At 39.8% G+C, this 16,930-nt stretch overlaps 1 protein-coding gene across 1 annotated transcript in view; it reads right to left on the minus strand.

Moving 5' to 3' along the window:
* Positions 1–16,930, minus strand: part of ric1 (RIC1 homolog, RAB6A GEF complex partner 1) — a 212,414-nt gene that overhangs the window by 16,517 nt on the left and 178,967 nt on the right. Inside the window, exons 20-22 of the mRNA XM_043715245.1 lie at positions 8,258–8,416; positions 7,139–7,275; positions 5,715–6,004 (exon numbers count right to left, since the gene is read on the minus strand). Coding sequence (XP_043571180.1) covers positions 5,715–6,004; positions 7,139–7,275; positions 8,258–8,416 — 586 coding nt within the window. The remainder of the gene's footprint in view (positions 1–5,714; positions 6,005–7,138; positions 7,276–8,257; positions 8,417–16,930) is intronic.

Raw genomic sequence — 16,930 nt, forward strand, 5'->3', positions numbered from 1 at the left:
GGTATCACAGTGGCAATTTTATCGGACTACTAACGTAGAGCATCGGATTAATGCTGCAGAAACACCAATTAGTTCTAATCGTCAAGGTAGCTGGGGAAACTTAAATTCAACGCTTTAATAAATCTGGAATAAAATCCTGGTTTCATTAACAGTACTTGTGAATTGAACGGATTGTCATAAAACCGACATGCTTCACTAATGTCCCATTAATCTACTCATGTTACCCAGTCTGACCTACACATGTGACTAGGCCCACAGCAAAATGGTTCACTTAACTTCCCTCTCAAATGAGCTAGCAAGTCACATAGATTTTCTGCACTGGTTTGATACAAAAATATGACTTATTATGTACAGTTCTGAGTTCCACTTTATAGGAAAGATGTGAACACATTAGTGAGTATGCAGAGGCAGTTTTCAAGAATGATTTCAGGATGAGGAATTTCAGTTATGAGGACAGATTGAAGAAACTGGTTCTGTTCTCCTTGGACAGAAAACAGCTAAGAGGAAATCGATAGAACATTTCAAAACCAGTGGTGGGCTGAAGAGGGTAGATTAACAGAGACTGCTCCCACTCAATGGAACAAATACAATACAGCACAAATTTAAAGAGTGAAGTAAGGAAAACATTTTCACTGAGTAGTTAGGCAATGGAATGCACTGCTTGAAAAGTGTGGTGGAAGCAGATTTAATTGCGGTATTAAGAGGTTATTAGATGCTTTGGACAAATGTAGCATGCAGTGGTATGAGTAAAAAAGTAAGAGATTGGCACCAGGTAATGATGCTCATTTAATGAGCGGTGTTGGCATGATGGGTGGAACTGTCATCTTTCACACTACTATGATAACTGGACAGATGATCCAGCATCAAACTGAGCAACGAAAATGGCAAAGGCACACCCTAACCACTCAACCCTGAAAAATCATGCTCAATAGCATTTGGGATTTTGTGCCAAAATTGAGAGGGTGACCTACAGTCAAGTCACGCAACAGTTTGAGTCATACTCGAAGAACCATACTGTTGAGGCCGATATACCAGTGTCTTCTATTACCATGACTGGGTAAATCCTGTACAACAGGCAACGGAATTATGATGGAGAGGTCCTAGGAGTCCTCAACATTGACTCCAGATCTCCATGAAGTTTCAAGGCATCAGGTTAAACACAAGCATGAAAACCTCCTGCCAATTACCACCAACCATTTTGCCTAAGAACAAATTCATGTTCCTCCAGACTCAGCAATTTGTCATCACAATCAGAACTGCTAACAATCACAACTTCTAAGCCCACATACCATTACCATCAAGTCAGATATCAGCTCTAATTCAACAATGAGTGTAGGAGGCTATTGTAGCAAGATACCTAAAACCGGGACGTCGGCATGCTGAATTGACAATACAGGTCAACGAACCTGCCAAACAGTTGAAAAAAAATGCAATAGGAAGAATTAAACAATTTCACAACCAACAGATCTGATCAAATCTCTACAGCCCTCCCACTTCTAGTGAAAAATGCTGTGAACACATTTGGGTGATGTGCTATAAATCATCTGCCTCACAGCGCCAGAGACCGGGGTTCAATTCCCGCCTCAGGCGACTGACTGTGTGGAGTTTGCACATTCTCCCCGTGTCTGCGTAGGTTTCCTCCGGGTGCTCCGGTTTCCTCCCAGAGTCCAAAAATAAAATGTGCAGGTTAAATGAATTAGCCATGCTAAATTGCCCGTAGAGTTAGGGGCAGGGGTAAACGTAGGGGAATGGGTCTGGGTGGGTTGCGCTTCGGCGGGTCGGTGTGGACTTGTTGGGCCGAAGGGCCTGTTTCCACACTGTAAGTAATCTAATGATTGGAGAATCCAGCATATTAGTTCAAAAGACAAAGCTGAAACTTAGCAAATTCTTCAAGCAGAAGTGTCACGTGTACAGTCCATCTCTGTTTCTACTCTCACTGAGGTTTATAAAATCATGAAGGGCATAGATAAAGGTGAATAGCAAAGGTCTTTTCCATAAGGTGAGTGAGTTCAAAACTAGAGGGCATATTTTAAGGTGAGAGGAGAAAGATTTAAAAAGGACAGGAGGGCAACTTTTTTTTAAACAGAGTGGTTAGTGGTTGAATGAACTGCTAGAGGAAGTGGTGGATACAGGTATAGTTACAATGTTTAAAAATCATTTGGGTAAGTACATGAACAGGAAAAGGTTGAGGGATATGGGCCAAACACAGGCAGGTCGTACTAGTTTAGCTTGGAAGATGGTCAGCATGGACTAGTTGGACTGAAGGGTCCATTTCCATGCCACATGACTCTACAACAACTCCCCACCAACCAAATCATGACTATCATGACTATCATCTACTAGACACAAAATCAGGAGTACTTTTCAATTTCCTGGCTAAGTATAGCTTGAAAAACAAATCGAGCAAGTTGACAACATGTAGAACAAAACAGCCTGTTGATCGGCAAACCATCCACCACTTATATCGTTCACTGCCTCCAACGTCAGCTTACAGTGGAGGCAGTGCATATTCTCGGTGAGAGGTACTGCAGCAACTTCATAATGCTCCTTCAGTGGCAATTTCCAATTCATTACTGCTGCCAGCTAAAAGGCCAAAACAAGAGACTCCTGAGAAAATCACTATCTGTAATCACACCTCCAATGACACAAAATTCTGTCATAGTTCTGTCATTGTTGTCAGGTCAAAACACTGGGCCTATCTCCTGGACAATATGCCAAGTGAACAGCAGCAGCAGCTTAGGTTGACACATTATGACTATTTGCTTAATGACAAATAGGGAAATAAATGCTGGCATTGCCCGTGATGCTCACATCCAAAGAACACATTGAAAAAAAACTCTACCTTTAAGCATATTAAAAGCTACATCTTTGACCAAGTTTTGTACATCAACCCTATTAAAGCCTCATGTGGCTGAGTACTACATTTACTTCACAGAACTATCAAGTACTTTGGGACTTTGTTAATGGTGCTACACAAATATAAGTTATTGTACATTATTAGTCTGTCTGTCACTTGGAATCACTTTTCTGCTTTCTATGTCAGCAAATGCACAGACCATAAAAAATATAAATAGGAGTAGCCCCTTGGTTATGCAACAGGATCATATCTCTTCCAACATTCCTTAATCCAATTTCCTGACCTTTTCCCATAATGCTCGATTCCCCTACTGATCAAGAATCTAGCTCAGCATTAAATGTACACAAGGATTCTGCTCCAAAGACACTCAACCCCAGAAGAAATTCCTTCTCATCTCAGTCTTAAATTGGCACCCTTTTATTCTGAGACTATGCCCTCTTGTCCTAGACTCTTCCATGAGGAGCAACATCCTCTCAGCATTTACCTTGTCTAGTCCCTTGAGAAGCCTGTATTTTTCAATGAGATCACTTCTCACTTTTTCTAAACTTGAGTCAGTCCTAACCTGTTCGCCCATAAGACTATCCCCCCATACCACAGATCTTTTCTGAACTTCCTCCGATGAAATGATATCTTTACTTAAATAAGGGGACCAAAACTGCTCGCAGCACTCCAGATATAGTTTCACCAGCACCTTGTAAAGTTGCAGTATGACTTCCCTACTTAATATACTTAATAAATTAAATGAGCTGCAGGCACAGATTGAAATTGGAAACTACGATACAGTTGCTATTAGAGACATGGCTGCAGGATGGTTAGGAGGGAACTAAACAAAGCAGGTAGGTTTACAGGAGGGACAGAGAAATCAGCAGAGAGAGTGAAGTAGCATTACTGATTAGAAACAGAATCATTTCTCTGGTAAGGGAAGATGTAATGATGGGAAAGTACCTAGTGGAAACCATACGAGTGGATCTGAGGAATTGTAAAGGAACTAAAATACAACAGTGTTGTGAAGATGTAGATAAGCACTGTACCTTTAAGAGAGTGAAGGACTTAGAGAGGCACACAGAATGCTGGAGAATTTACAATGGAACATGTGGCCCAGCAGCTCGAGTAGTTGGTTGCCTGGATACAAAAACAAACTCGAATGCGGCCAGTTTAAATTACAACCCCCTAAAAAATACCAAACTCTGATCAAGTGTGAATTTAGTATATTAACAATACTAAAAGCCAAATGACACAATCCGATGTTTTGGGGTATAAGATCGGGAAAATTTGAACCGTGAGGAGAACTGCCAAAAGACCAACAGATATAGGCTGCTAGTAAGAACTTTCTGAAAGGTACCTGTCCAGAGGAGTTTGCACAGGAAAAAAACATAGACACCGACCTGGAGAACAACTCTACAGAGGAAGATACCAAGAGAAGTTTTGACAGCTGGCTGGTTTTGAAGTATTAATTTTTCTGTAAATCTTACTTGCGGTTTTATTGGAGTAGTATTTTAGAAGGGAAAGCAAAAGATAGGTTAGAGGAAGGAGTTGTAAATGGTTGTTGAGTATTTATTGTCTGTTAGACCTTAAAAAATAAAGTAGGTAATTTTTACTTTATATAATGATTTTTGGGAATACTTTCTTGCCTCTCGAATTTTAACAGATTCCTCTGTTGCTGGTTTAAGTTACGGGGGGGGCTTAAACCCTCGTGTCATAACAATAGGTTTCATATATAATTGTATAAATGCTGAAATTAGGCAATTATGCAACAAAGGAAGAGTTGTTTTAATAGGGAATTTTCATCTTAACACACACACACTGGGAAAGGAGAACATCTGCCAGAAAGGTTGTGAACTTCTAGATGTTCTGAGGGTGTTTTCTACAGCAAAGTGGCTTGAATGCGACAATACTGGATTTGTAATGAGCAATGAGCCTGATTTAATTAGTTATCTAGCTGTTTGTGAGCATTTGTCAAATAGTGATCACAACATGATTGAGTTTTATGTAGCATTTATAAAAGATAAGCAAAGATCAAATACTAGAATTCTGGGTTTAGGTAAAACAACCGAGGAACAGTGGAAAGTGCTGAAAGAAACATTTAATGCTATTCAGAAGCAGTTTGCACCCATGGGAAGGAAAAGCTTCACCTTACAATAACACTTCCATGGATATTTGAGATGATTAGGGACAGTTAAAACTGACAGAAAGGGCCTATAAAAATGCAAAAACATACATCAAACCCCACAGGTTAGGGCAAATACTAAGACTAACAAAGGGCCACACAGTGGCTTATAAGAGTGGCTTCCAAGAATTATGAAAGGAAACTTATAAGGGACACAAAAGACTATTAGAGGAGCTTTTATAATTACATAAAGCAAAAATGGCTGGTTAAGAGTACTATTGACCCATTGCAGGCTTAGAGTGAAGATATCGTCAATGACCATTGGGAAATTGCAGACATGTTGAACAATTATTTTGCTTCAGTATTCACTGCAGAAAAGGATAGCTTACTAGAAGTTGCAAAGAAATTAAAATAGGATGAGGGACTAGGTCTAAACAACATTAGCTTAAGAAAATCATTGATAGTAGGGAAACTAGTGGAACTGAGGAGTGAAAAATCCTCAAGACCTGATGGTTTCCATTCACAGGTCTTAGAGAAGGATGGACAGTACATTGCCAATACCCTAACCATAACCTTTTAGAGATCCCTCGATGCCAGACTGCTATCTCTGGATTGAAAATTTGACTCTGCCTTTAAGAAGGAAACCAGATAGTTAATACTACTTTATTGTTTCTCTAATACATAATCTTGAAATGAGTTTTAGAGATGTTAAAATGAAAAAAATTGAATATTTAAACATTTCCCTATTACCTGTTTTATATTTGCCATTTTTGAATGGTGAATTTACTAAACAGCTGGAAGGAATAACAGGAACTGGCCAAAGAAAGTCATTATGTAGTCTTTTTAAAGCCTTAACAAAATCCTCAACTCGAGCTGCCCGAGTTCTTTCTTTGCTGAGCCAGCCAATAAGCTCAAATCCCAACTGTGCAGCAAAGCTGCTGAGATCTTTTAGTCTCATCTCTTCCAGCAGTCTTCGTGCATGACGCCAAAGCATCTCATCTATATACATATTCTCAGCATTGTCAACATCTTTACTCCACCTGAAAACAAAACACAGAATTACACTCCATTCAAATATTTTTGTTTCTAAAAATCAACACTAAAGAATGAGTGAGCACTTTGAAAACTTTACCATTTCTTTCAAAACTGAATGCATAATGGTACATTCGGCAGTTTTATTATTATATCTAACGTGAACAGGATAAGAAAGTTCACATTTGCAATTCACTAAGCTTGAGTTCTTGATCTCTGGTGGATTGCAATGGCATTGCCAAGCAGGTGCTTCATTAGTACGTGCATGGAGAGTGAAAGAGGGACAGAACTGAATCAACTTGCACTGTTCTTGTGTACTGAGAGAACTGGGTAGGCACAGGACTAGGTGCAGGAAGTAGTGCACAACAGGCAGGAAGCTTAACAGTGTGATTTAGCTTTAGAATGTATTCTGTGGTGTCTGGTTAGCTCAGTTGGCTGGCTGGTTTGTATTGTAGAGTAATAACAACAGAGAGCGTTCAGTGCCCACACTGGCTGAGGTTACCACGAAAGGCTCTCCTTCTCAACCTCTCCCCTTGCCTGAAGTGTGGTGACCCTCAGGTTAAACATCAAGTCAGTTCTTTCTAACGAGGGGACAGATATTTAGTCCCATAGGACTACAGCAACTTTACCTCATTCCCTGGTGAACATAACAGATTAATATTCTTAAATGCTGGGCTGTGTATTTTAACAGCAACATTTGAAACAAAAATGCTGCAGTATAGACAAATGCAAATTTGTGCATAGCTAGAATAGGTTTATGCAGAGAACACCTGTACCAAAAGATTGCAAATGTTCATACTAAAACACTAATTTTTAAAAGATTTTTAAAAAGATTTATAACACTTATATTGCAAATATTTAGTAATATTTCCATTCTGTGCATTATAAAATGTGGATCAGAACACCCAAGCTTACCTGGTTTCTCCTTTGTATAGAGTAAGGGGGAGAAAGAGGCATCAGGTTAATTCTTTCAATTAACCTTTTGCCACTTCACAAAATATACTGAATCTTTCCTTTTTGTTTGCACCTGCTAGGCCAATCGAACTTAAACTTCATAAAAGCAAAGTTAAACAAACAATAATTTATGCACATTATCTGTTTAGAACAAGAATCATGTTAGGAAGATCAAATAGTAGGATTACCTTTTGGCAGAGGGCCCTGAAGGCATGCTTAATGTCTTCTGCAGATTAAATTTACTAGCACTGAGGCCTTCCACTGACTGTGAAAAACTGATGCTTCTATGTTTGAAGAACTCAAAACCACCAGTTGAACTGGGTTCCTGAAATATAATAAGAAAGCATAATACTTAGATTTCAACAATATGTAAGCAGCATATTATCTTTTATAACGAATGGAAACAATTCAAAATAGACCTTATTTAATATACACTGGGAAGGATCCAGAGGGAAATCTTTTACTCAAGTCAACTACTGCAAATTGGGAGTGGAGAGTTAATGTAAAATTGCCATTTATGTAATGTGTAAGAGGACTGAAGTGAGGAGCAAAAGACGACACACAACACTAGACAGCTCAGGTAGCTGTTTCAAAGATATGCTGAAGTCTTTGACCAGCTAATTCTTTTGAAATTATCCAAAGAAAAAGTTAAATCTGTAACAACATTGAGCCAGCAAAGAATTTACACTGGAATTTAAAAATATCTTGATATTCAAATCTGATTCACTTTTTGCATTGGTTACCACAAACACACCAAATACAATGTGAGGATTAGATGCAGTTACTTTCTCATTTGTATCATGCATATCTACAAAATTTATGCTGTAGTTGGGCAGTTGACTTAACGGGTGTTCCACTATTAGAGCCTGAATTCACCAGTGCAATGCAAAAGCAGGAGCTAAATGCTGTGCCTCTGGAGTCTGGTACATGCTTGACTGGGGTAAGATCAGATTTTCCTTAGAGAACAGTGAAACATACGAGCTCTCATATCAATCAATAATCATAGTCAGGCTTCCTGAGACTAGCTTTGAATTTCAAATGCATTATTTGGATTTAACTTCTATCAGCTGCCATGGTGCACCATATACCTCTTGTGTCTTTGTGTCACTCATCCAGTGACATTATTGCTACACCATCGCCGCTTCCCTGGCTGTTGCAAAGTTGACTCAATCACAAGACAGCATTGAATGGACAACTTTCGTAAAGATTGAGTAAGATGCAGTGAATAATGATGACTGCTGGCAGCATAATGGAAAAACAATAATTTGTACTGATGTGCACTGAACGATGAGTCATTTAGTATGTACCTGATGGGTTGGAGTTGGTGGAGGGGTCTCCAATTCTCCTGCACCAATGGCTTTCAAGAAACGGATCATATGACGGCAAAGATCCCACTTTCCGTGTTCCAGAGCTGTGCTGAAAAGCAGTGTGGCGTGCTGTCTACTGACCGCAGGGACCTCCATGTTCTATCAGAAGAAAAAAAGTTTAAGAAAATTCAATCAAGCTCAACTTTCCAGTAGATTTTATTCCACCTTATGTTTGTAGGGCCTTCAATACAATGAGGCTAATTATCAATGTGAAATTTGGACTATAAAACTGCATATTGAGGCATAGTTCCAGAAAAAAGCCTCTATATTTTGGTTGAATATGTTTCATTAAAACATAGTTCTTAGTCTAATCCATTAAAAATTCAAAGTGCTGCAAAAAACAGGAGGTCATAGCACTGCAAGGATAAAGCTACAGTGCGGGCATGCTAAGCAAAGAAAGAGAGTTTGAATTATGAGCTTAATTGGTTGTGCCAGCATTTATTGCCCATCTCTAATCACACTTGAGGTGGTGTGCTATGTCACTTTTGTTACGACATGGGATAAACTCGCCTGCTTAATTTAAAACCTGCAAACACAGAAAAGATTTATCCTAAGCATAATCTGTGAAAATTCCATAGGGCAACAACTGGTTAAAGTAAAACTTAAATTTATTTCTTAAAGTATAACATATTCTTAATTAACTAACAACTATTTACAACTCCTTCCTCTAACCTATCTTTTACCTTCCCTTCTATAATACTAGTCCGATAAAACTCCCAATTAAGATTTACAAAACAATACTTCTGATCTCAAATTCATGCCGCTTTCAGTTTTCTCTGAATTCCTGTCTTCTTCTTGGGAAGTCTGCTTCACAGGTTACGGATCAATTAAGGTACCTTTTAAGATAACTATTTTCTGGGCAGTGTGCAGATGTCATTGGCTTGGCAGTTCTCCTCCCAACTGTCAGTGAGCACCAAGATTTTGACACAACACTGAAAGAACAGCAAATTATATCTAAGTTGGGATGATGAGTGACTTGGACTATTGCCCTTATCCTTACAGATTGTAGTGGTTGCAGATTTGGAAGGTTTTGAGAGTATCGATGAAACAATGGAGTGCATCTTGTCGACAGAACATATTGCTGTAACTGGTGGCGGTAGGAGTGAACCTTGGTGAATGGGGTGTTAATCAAGTAGGCTGCTTTCTCCTGGATAGTGTTAATTCGCACAACTTGACACCTATTTTCACCTTTGCAAGAGAAAAATGCAGTTTCTTTCGAGATGATATTTCCATTTATTCAGTGTTAACAGTTTCTTCCACTTCCTTGCCAGAGGGCTTGTGTGTTAAACCCAGGTGTATTCAAACATGTTAAAGCATGAGACATTAGTACCTGAAACAGTATTCAAACCAAAATGTCAAAACAGGAGCAGGCCATTTGATATGATCCTAATTCAGGTACAGAAGAGAAGCTGTCACAAATACCTATAAAAGTAAGATTGCCTATACTTGAATTAGAATTGGACCAACATGCTTGTCAGTGGGTCTGTTAGTGCTGTTTGGAAGAACGTAAACTGGATCAGGAAGGGGAGGGAACAGTGTTAGTATAATACGGACACAGCATACTTTAGTAAAGGAATCAAGGCAAACAGAATTCAGCCATATTGAGGTTCAAGGGAATAAGACGATGCTAGATGGTTCCCTAATGGTATGAGAATTACTACTAAGACAAATAACTTAAAAGCATGGATTGACATGTGGAATTGCGATGTGGTTTTCATCACAGAGATGTGGTTGAGGGAGGGGAAGGACTGGCAACTTAACACTTCGTGGTATCGGATTTTCAGGTGGGAAAGAGAGTGTGTAAAAGAAGTGATGGTGTTGCACTGTGAATTAAGGAGGCAATTACTATAACAAGGAGGGACAACATCTTGGAAGTGTCTTCAAATGAGGCTTTGTGGATAGAGCTTAGGAATAAAAAGGGGACACTCACGCTACTAGAAGCATACAGATCATTCTGCTATAATGTGCATTTTGTTAATATGAATTCGCTATACCATGATTGACGGTTTGGAGACTACTTCTAAAGCACAAACTTTTAAAACGAGTATTGATTACAAAGCGATTCCACTCCCATTAGTTTAAATGGTGCTACTAGCATGCGATTTTCTTATAACACGGGGTTGCACAAGAACATGGAAGAACTGACTGTATTATAGATCATTAAACAGTCAGCAGGCAACAAGGAAGCAAATATGAAGACAAGTTCCTGAGGTGTGTAAAACTAGTAATAGGGTAATTACAACAAGCCCAACATTAATTAGGACAGCCATTGTGTAAAGAATTCAGAGGGACAGGTGTCTCAAAATGTATTTAGGAGATGTTTTTATTTCAACATATGGGAAAAGCTATTTTTGGGTAAATCTACAGCAGAAATGTGAGGGCACTTACCTGGAATTGCGAGAGTACAGGCCCAACACATTCTCTTCGAGGTGAAATATAGGAACAACAAGCCCAGAGAACCATAGATGTCCAGGACTATTCAGGACTGGATGAGAAGGCAAAGAGGGGTTTTTACAAGAGTAAAGCAAGCAAATCATTGGAGCTTTAGTAGAGTGCAGAAAGTACAGGGGAGAAACATAAGAAAGCAATTAAAAGAGCAAAGGGGGCTTGAGAAAACACTGGCAGGCAAGATTAGGGAGAATCCCAAGATAATCTATAAGGATATAAAAGGGAAGAGCATAACCAGGGAAACAATCATATCTACTAGGGATCAAGGGGCAATCTTTACCTGAATCTGCAGGACATCGGTGGGGTGTTAAGAGAGTTCACACCTATCTTCACTTTGGACACACAAGATATAGGTACAGAATTCAGGAAGAGGGACTGAGAGATTCTCGAGCGATCTTGGGTTATACAAAGAGTGAGGTGGTGTTTGAGATTGAGATCGGAGCAGAGAACAATAAATGCCAGTGCTCACATTTTAAGCTCCACATATATCACAGCTTAAAAACGGACAAATCCCCAGTTCGGATGAGTTGTATCCCAGGCTACTGCAAGCCTGCAGGGAGGAAATTATAGGAGCCCTGACTCTAATTTTTAAAAGCCTCTGTGGCCACAGGGGAATTGCCAGAGCACTGGACTGAAGAGAACGCCTTTCCATTTTTCAAGAAGGTAATAGAAATAAACCATGGTATTTCACACCAGTCAGTCTCAAATCAGTGATAGGGGAACTATTGAAAAAAAAATTTGAAGAGGAGAATTAATCTCCACTTGGCTGGTTTCATTGGGAATAATCAGCATTTGTGAGAGAGTGAAGTCATGCCTAACAAATTTGATGATACTTTTTGAAGATTTGGCGGTGCTGGTGTTGGACTGGTATATACAAAGTTAAAAATCACACAACACCAGGTTATAGTCCAACCGGTTTATTTAGAAGCATGAACTTTTGAGGTGCTGCCTCTTCATCAGGTGGTTCCTGATTGGAACCTGACGAAGAGACAGCGCCTTGAAAGCTAGTGTTTCCAAATAAACCAGTTGGACTATAATCTGGTGTTGTGAGATCTTTAATTTTTTGAAGAGATGACGGGGTATGGATGAGAGTTGTGCAGTTAATGTAGTTTACATGGATTTCAGCAAAGTCTCTGACAAGGTCCCATATGAATACTGATCAAGAAGATAAAGCACATGGGACAAAGCATTACTTGGCAAGTTAGATCCAAAATTGGTTTAGTGGTAGAGACAGAGCATGATGGTACAAGACCATTTGTGAGATTGGACGGTAGTGTCCATAGCATACGATTGGAATCAGTGCTGGGTGCTTTACTCTTTATATATATTATAGCCATATATTATGAAGAAATGTAGAAGAAAATGTAGGATGGATATAGACTAAAGTTTAAAGGGGAAAAATGCTTCTGAAAATATACTTGATTGCACTGATTGATGGAACATTTCACAATAAGTGATCATGTTTGTGCAGAAATTGAAACTGCAGCTTCATTTTTGAAAGCAATTGGAACTTCCCCAGATTGCCAACTGCATTTAAAGCAGAAATTGTACCCTCGTGCAGTAGGTTCCAACATAATGCAATAGTTCCATTCTCGTGTGATCTTGGGTTGTAATATTAAAAAAAACGCATAATAGTGGCACCATTTAAGCTAATGGGGTTGGAATCACGTTACAGCCAATGCACTTAAGAAATGCTCGCATTCCATAAATAACTGATACATTTTTCAATCACATTAAAGCCAATTTGCGTTGAGGAAACACACTTTATAGCAGAACCAACTATTACAAAATCTGTAATCGTCAATGTTTAAAAAGTGCCACATTTCACTGATAAATTTCGAAGCTTTCAGGATAATGGTCCTTTTCTTGCAGCTGCACTACATCCTGACTGATAATGATAGGTAAGTGACCTTCTACCCAAACAGACATCAGAATGAATAAACAGTCATAGAATTTACAGTATTCAAACTGGTAATTCCAGCCAAGATGGTCCTTAAGTATAGGTGGCCACCCACTCTACATTCCAACTTAAACCAGGCATCATTCAATCCTCAGAAGATATTGGGAAACGTGAACTGCTCAAGGCAATAGCCTCCAATCAAAGCAGAGAACAATAAATGTCAGTGCTCTCATTTTAAGCTCCACTTATACTATAGCAAACAACTCTATGCTATATATAATTTTACTAATAAAAAACATGACAGCAGTGTTCTTGAAAAACTATAGCACACAGACACTCATTGATAACTCTAATAATGATGAAAAGCTTCTTTGAAGGGCCAGAAAGGAGCACAATTGATGGAAACAACATTGGCTGAGTGAATGGAGCAACCCTACTCATTAAAAACAATTCCAGTAGTGTCTTAAAAGTAGACTTCCTGACTTCACTTGAATTTTCAAATAATTCTGGTCACAAACTGTGTTTTAAGTACCATGACAGGCATTTCAGGACTAGCAGACCATAATCACTGTGGATCTGAAAGCACTGTTTGTTCACATTCATATACATAATCGATTCCTACTAAGTCACGATAAAGTTGATAAGTAAACAACTGCTGTTATCAGGAATTCTCCTTTTCCATACAAGGAATTTCTTTAAATCACATTTTTAAAAAACTACCAATTTCTCCTCTCTAAAGCTCTGACTCTTGTTTCAGAGTCAGCTGAATGACAGTTAGCCTTCCAATATCTCTTCATTGGTGAGCTATCAAAGGCAAGTATTGTCAGGCAGTTGAGCATCTTCAGATCTGCAACTGACCCTCTTGGGAATAAATTTTCAATAGTGCTAACAGCACGAGAGATTACTAGTCTGGGTTGCTGAAGAGTACTAAATGTTATACTACAAGCTAGTAACATGTCACCACATTAAAATTAAGATTTTCTTGTTAGAAACAGTTCAATGTCACGTGCGGCAGAGCAGTTAGCCAAGGAATTACTTCAGCCAGATTTGTGCTTTTCCTGTCAATTTACTTCTCTCCCCAGAGCCTTTACGTTTTAATGGTGCATGACCCTATCATGACTTCAAGACTAAACTAAAATGCCTACTATTCCCACATTCACCTCAGTGAGTATCAGACACCATTTGGTGGAGGAATGGTGGGGGTGAAGCCTCATGACTATATGACTATTTTACGATGTTGTCGTGAATGTACTTTGCAGCAGGGATGGGAGGAAAAGAAACCGTAGCCAGTTTACTTTGGCACTGAGACCAAACACCATGTCCGAGAGTGTTCATGCAGCAAAGTGGTGGAGCTCCACCTCTGAGCCAGGGATTTGATTTATTATTGTGACATGTACCAAGATACGGGGAGAAGTGTTCCCTTGCATACCTTAAGTACATCAGAGTGATAGAACAGAATGCAGAGTACAGCCGCAGAGGAAGATCAACTCTAATATAGGATAGTTCCTTTCATACATCTGATAACAGCGGGGAAGAAGTTGTTCCTGAATCTATTGGTACATGTTTTCAAACTTTTATGTCTTCTGCCCAGGGTCCAGTGGGATAAGTGTTTGATTATATTGGCTGCTTTTTGAGTGGAGGGGAGTGCAGATGGAGTCAATGTAAGAAAGGCTAGATTTCATGATGGACTGAGCTGTATTCACAGCTCTCTAATTTCTTGCAGTCTTGGCCAGAGCAGTTGCCATAGCAGGTTTAATGCATTTGGATAGGATGCTTTCTCAGGTGTACATATAAACATTAGTAAGGGTCATTGCGGATGTGTCGAATTTTCTTAGTCTTCTGCGGAAGTAGAGGTGTTGGTGTGCTTTCTTCACTGTAGTGTCAACGTGGGTGGATGAGCACAGATTGTTGGTAATATTTACTCCTAGGAACCTTGAAGCTCTTGATCACCTTCATCTCAGTGCCACTGATACAGACAGGCACTTGGCTTCCTCAAGTCAATGACCAGTTCCTTCAGTTTGCTGATACTGAGGGAGAAATTATTGTCTTTACACCATGCCACTTAGCGCTCTCTTTCCTATATTCTGTCTCATCATTGTTTGGATCCAGCCCACTATGATGGTATCATCAGCAAATGTGTAAATGGAGCTAGTGCTGAATTTGGACAGAGTATAGTAAGTGGCTGACTACGCAGTCTTGCGGGACACTGGTGCTGAGGATTATCGTGGAGGTGTTGTCGTCATCCATCCTTACTGATTGCAATCTGTAAGGATTCAGTTCAGACAGGGAGCAGAGACTGAGGTCCTCGTTTGGAGATGAGTTTAGTTGGAATTACAGTGTTGAAAATCTAACTAAAATCAATAAATAGGAGTATGATGTAGGTGTCTTTGTTATCTAGATGTTCCAAGGATATGTGTAGGGCCAGGAGTTAGCATCTGCCTTGGAGGCCTAGATTCAGGTTCTGCTTTCTCCAGATGTGTGTGACATCATCTCTGGACAGGCTGATTAGAAAGTATTTATTTTTTCAGTCATTGCCCTGATTTAGATCAATTGACTCGCCGCTGAGCATGGTATGAACTCAGACTCTGTGTGGCTCTGTTTCTTATAAAATATAATAAAGGCATGGATAGTTTGCAGAAATGAGAGGCAGGGCCATAGAGTATGAAGTATAGAGATTGTAGCCATCAGCCACTGACATCCAGTTGTCATTTTTTATGCTCACCATTTTCAGATTTCAGTTGTCGATGTCTTTGTAGCAGTGTATGGACTTTAGAAAGATTTGACCAAGTGATCAATTCACCAATGTGGAAAAACGTGAGGTGATACATTTCAGTGCAAAGAAAATGGAGAGGCTACATCAAGAAAAGATTAATATTCCAAAGGGTGTGCAGAAGCAGAGAGTCTAGGGTGTAATAATATGCATAAGTCAGTAAAGGTAACAGTACATGGAGAAAGCTGTGAATAAAGCAAAGTACTCAAGGCTTTATAAGTGGGGACATAGAGTCCATAAACAGGAGGATTACGCTGAACCTGTATAAGATCTGTTAAACCTTAACTGGAGGACTGCGTACACTTCTGGGTATCAGACTTGGAAGGATGTAAGTGCACTGTAGGGAGTTGTTTTTTATTTATTGGATGAATGAATTTGTGGGCTAGTTGTCCAGAGGGCAGTTAAGAGTCAACAACATTGCTATGGGTCAGGAGTCACACGGAAGCCAGACCAGGTAAGAATGGCAGTTTCCTTCCCTAAAGGATATTAGTGAACCAGATGGGTTTTTCTAACAAACAAGAATGGATTCATGGGCACCTTTAGACTCCTAATTCCAGATTTTTGTTTTGAATTTGAATTCTACCATTTGTCATGGTAGGATTCAAACCAGGGTCGCAGAGCATTACCTGGGTTTCTGGATTAACTGTCCAGTGATAACACCTCTAGGCCATTGCCTCCCCTATGAAGTGTTGAAGAGCTTCCTGAAAATGGTTCCAGAAATGGGAAATGTTAGTTCCTTGGATTGGAGAAGCTGAGACTGATTTCCACAGACAGGAGAATGTTGAGAGAGAGATCTAATAGAGTTTTCAAAATCATGAGGGGGTCTATTAAGTGCAGAAAGGGAGAAACTGTTCCTGATCACAAATGGGTTGAGCATTAGAGGAGGCAGCTCTAAAGTGTTTTGCAAAAGAAGCAAATCCAAAGTGAGAAAAATACCAGTTCACATAGCAAGTAGCTGTGGCATGGAATGCACTTTCTGGAAATATTGGAAGACGACATTATTATACGATTAAATAGAAACAATATGCAGGTGAAAAGCAGAAATTGGCCTCAAGAGAAAATGGTCAGACAGCCAGTGTGAACACGATGGGTCAATGGCCTCCTTCTGTATCATGTGTTGCTGGAAAAGCGCAGCAGGTCAGGCAGCATCCAGGGAACAGGAGAATCGACGTTTCGGGCATAAGCCCTTCTTCAGGAATGAGGAAAGTTTGTCCAGCAGGCTAAGATAAAAGGTAGGGAGGAGGGACTTGGGGGACGGGTGTCAGAAATGTGATAGGTGGAAAGAGGTCAAGGTGAGGGTGATAGGTCAGACTGGGGTGGGGGCAGAGAGGTCAGGAAGAAGATTGCAGGTTAGGAAGGCAGTGCTGAGTTCGATGGATTTGACTGAGACAAGGTGGGGGGAGGGAGAATGAGGAAACTGGTGAAATCCGAGTTCATCCCTTGTGGTTGGACGGTTCCTAGGTGGAAGATAAGGCGCTCTTCCTCCAACCGTCGT

The sequence above is a fragment of the Chiloscyllium plagiosum genome, chromosome 2, assembly GCF_004010195.1.
Source record: "Chiloscyllium plagiosum isolate BGI_BamShark_2017 chromosome 2, ASM401019v2, whole genome shotgun sequence".
Lineage (NCBI taxonomy): Eukaryota > Metazoa > Chordata > Chondrichthyes > Orectolobiformes > Hemiscylliidae > Chiloscyllium > Chiloscyllium plagiosum.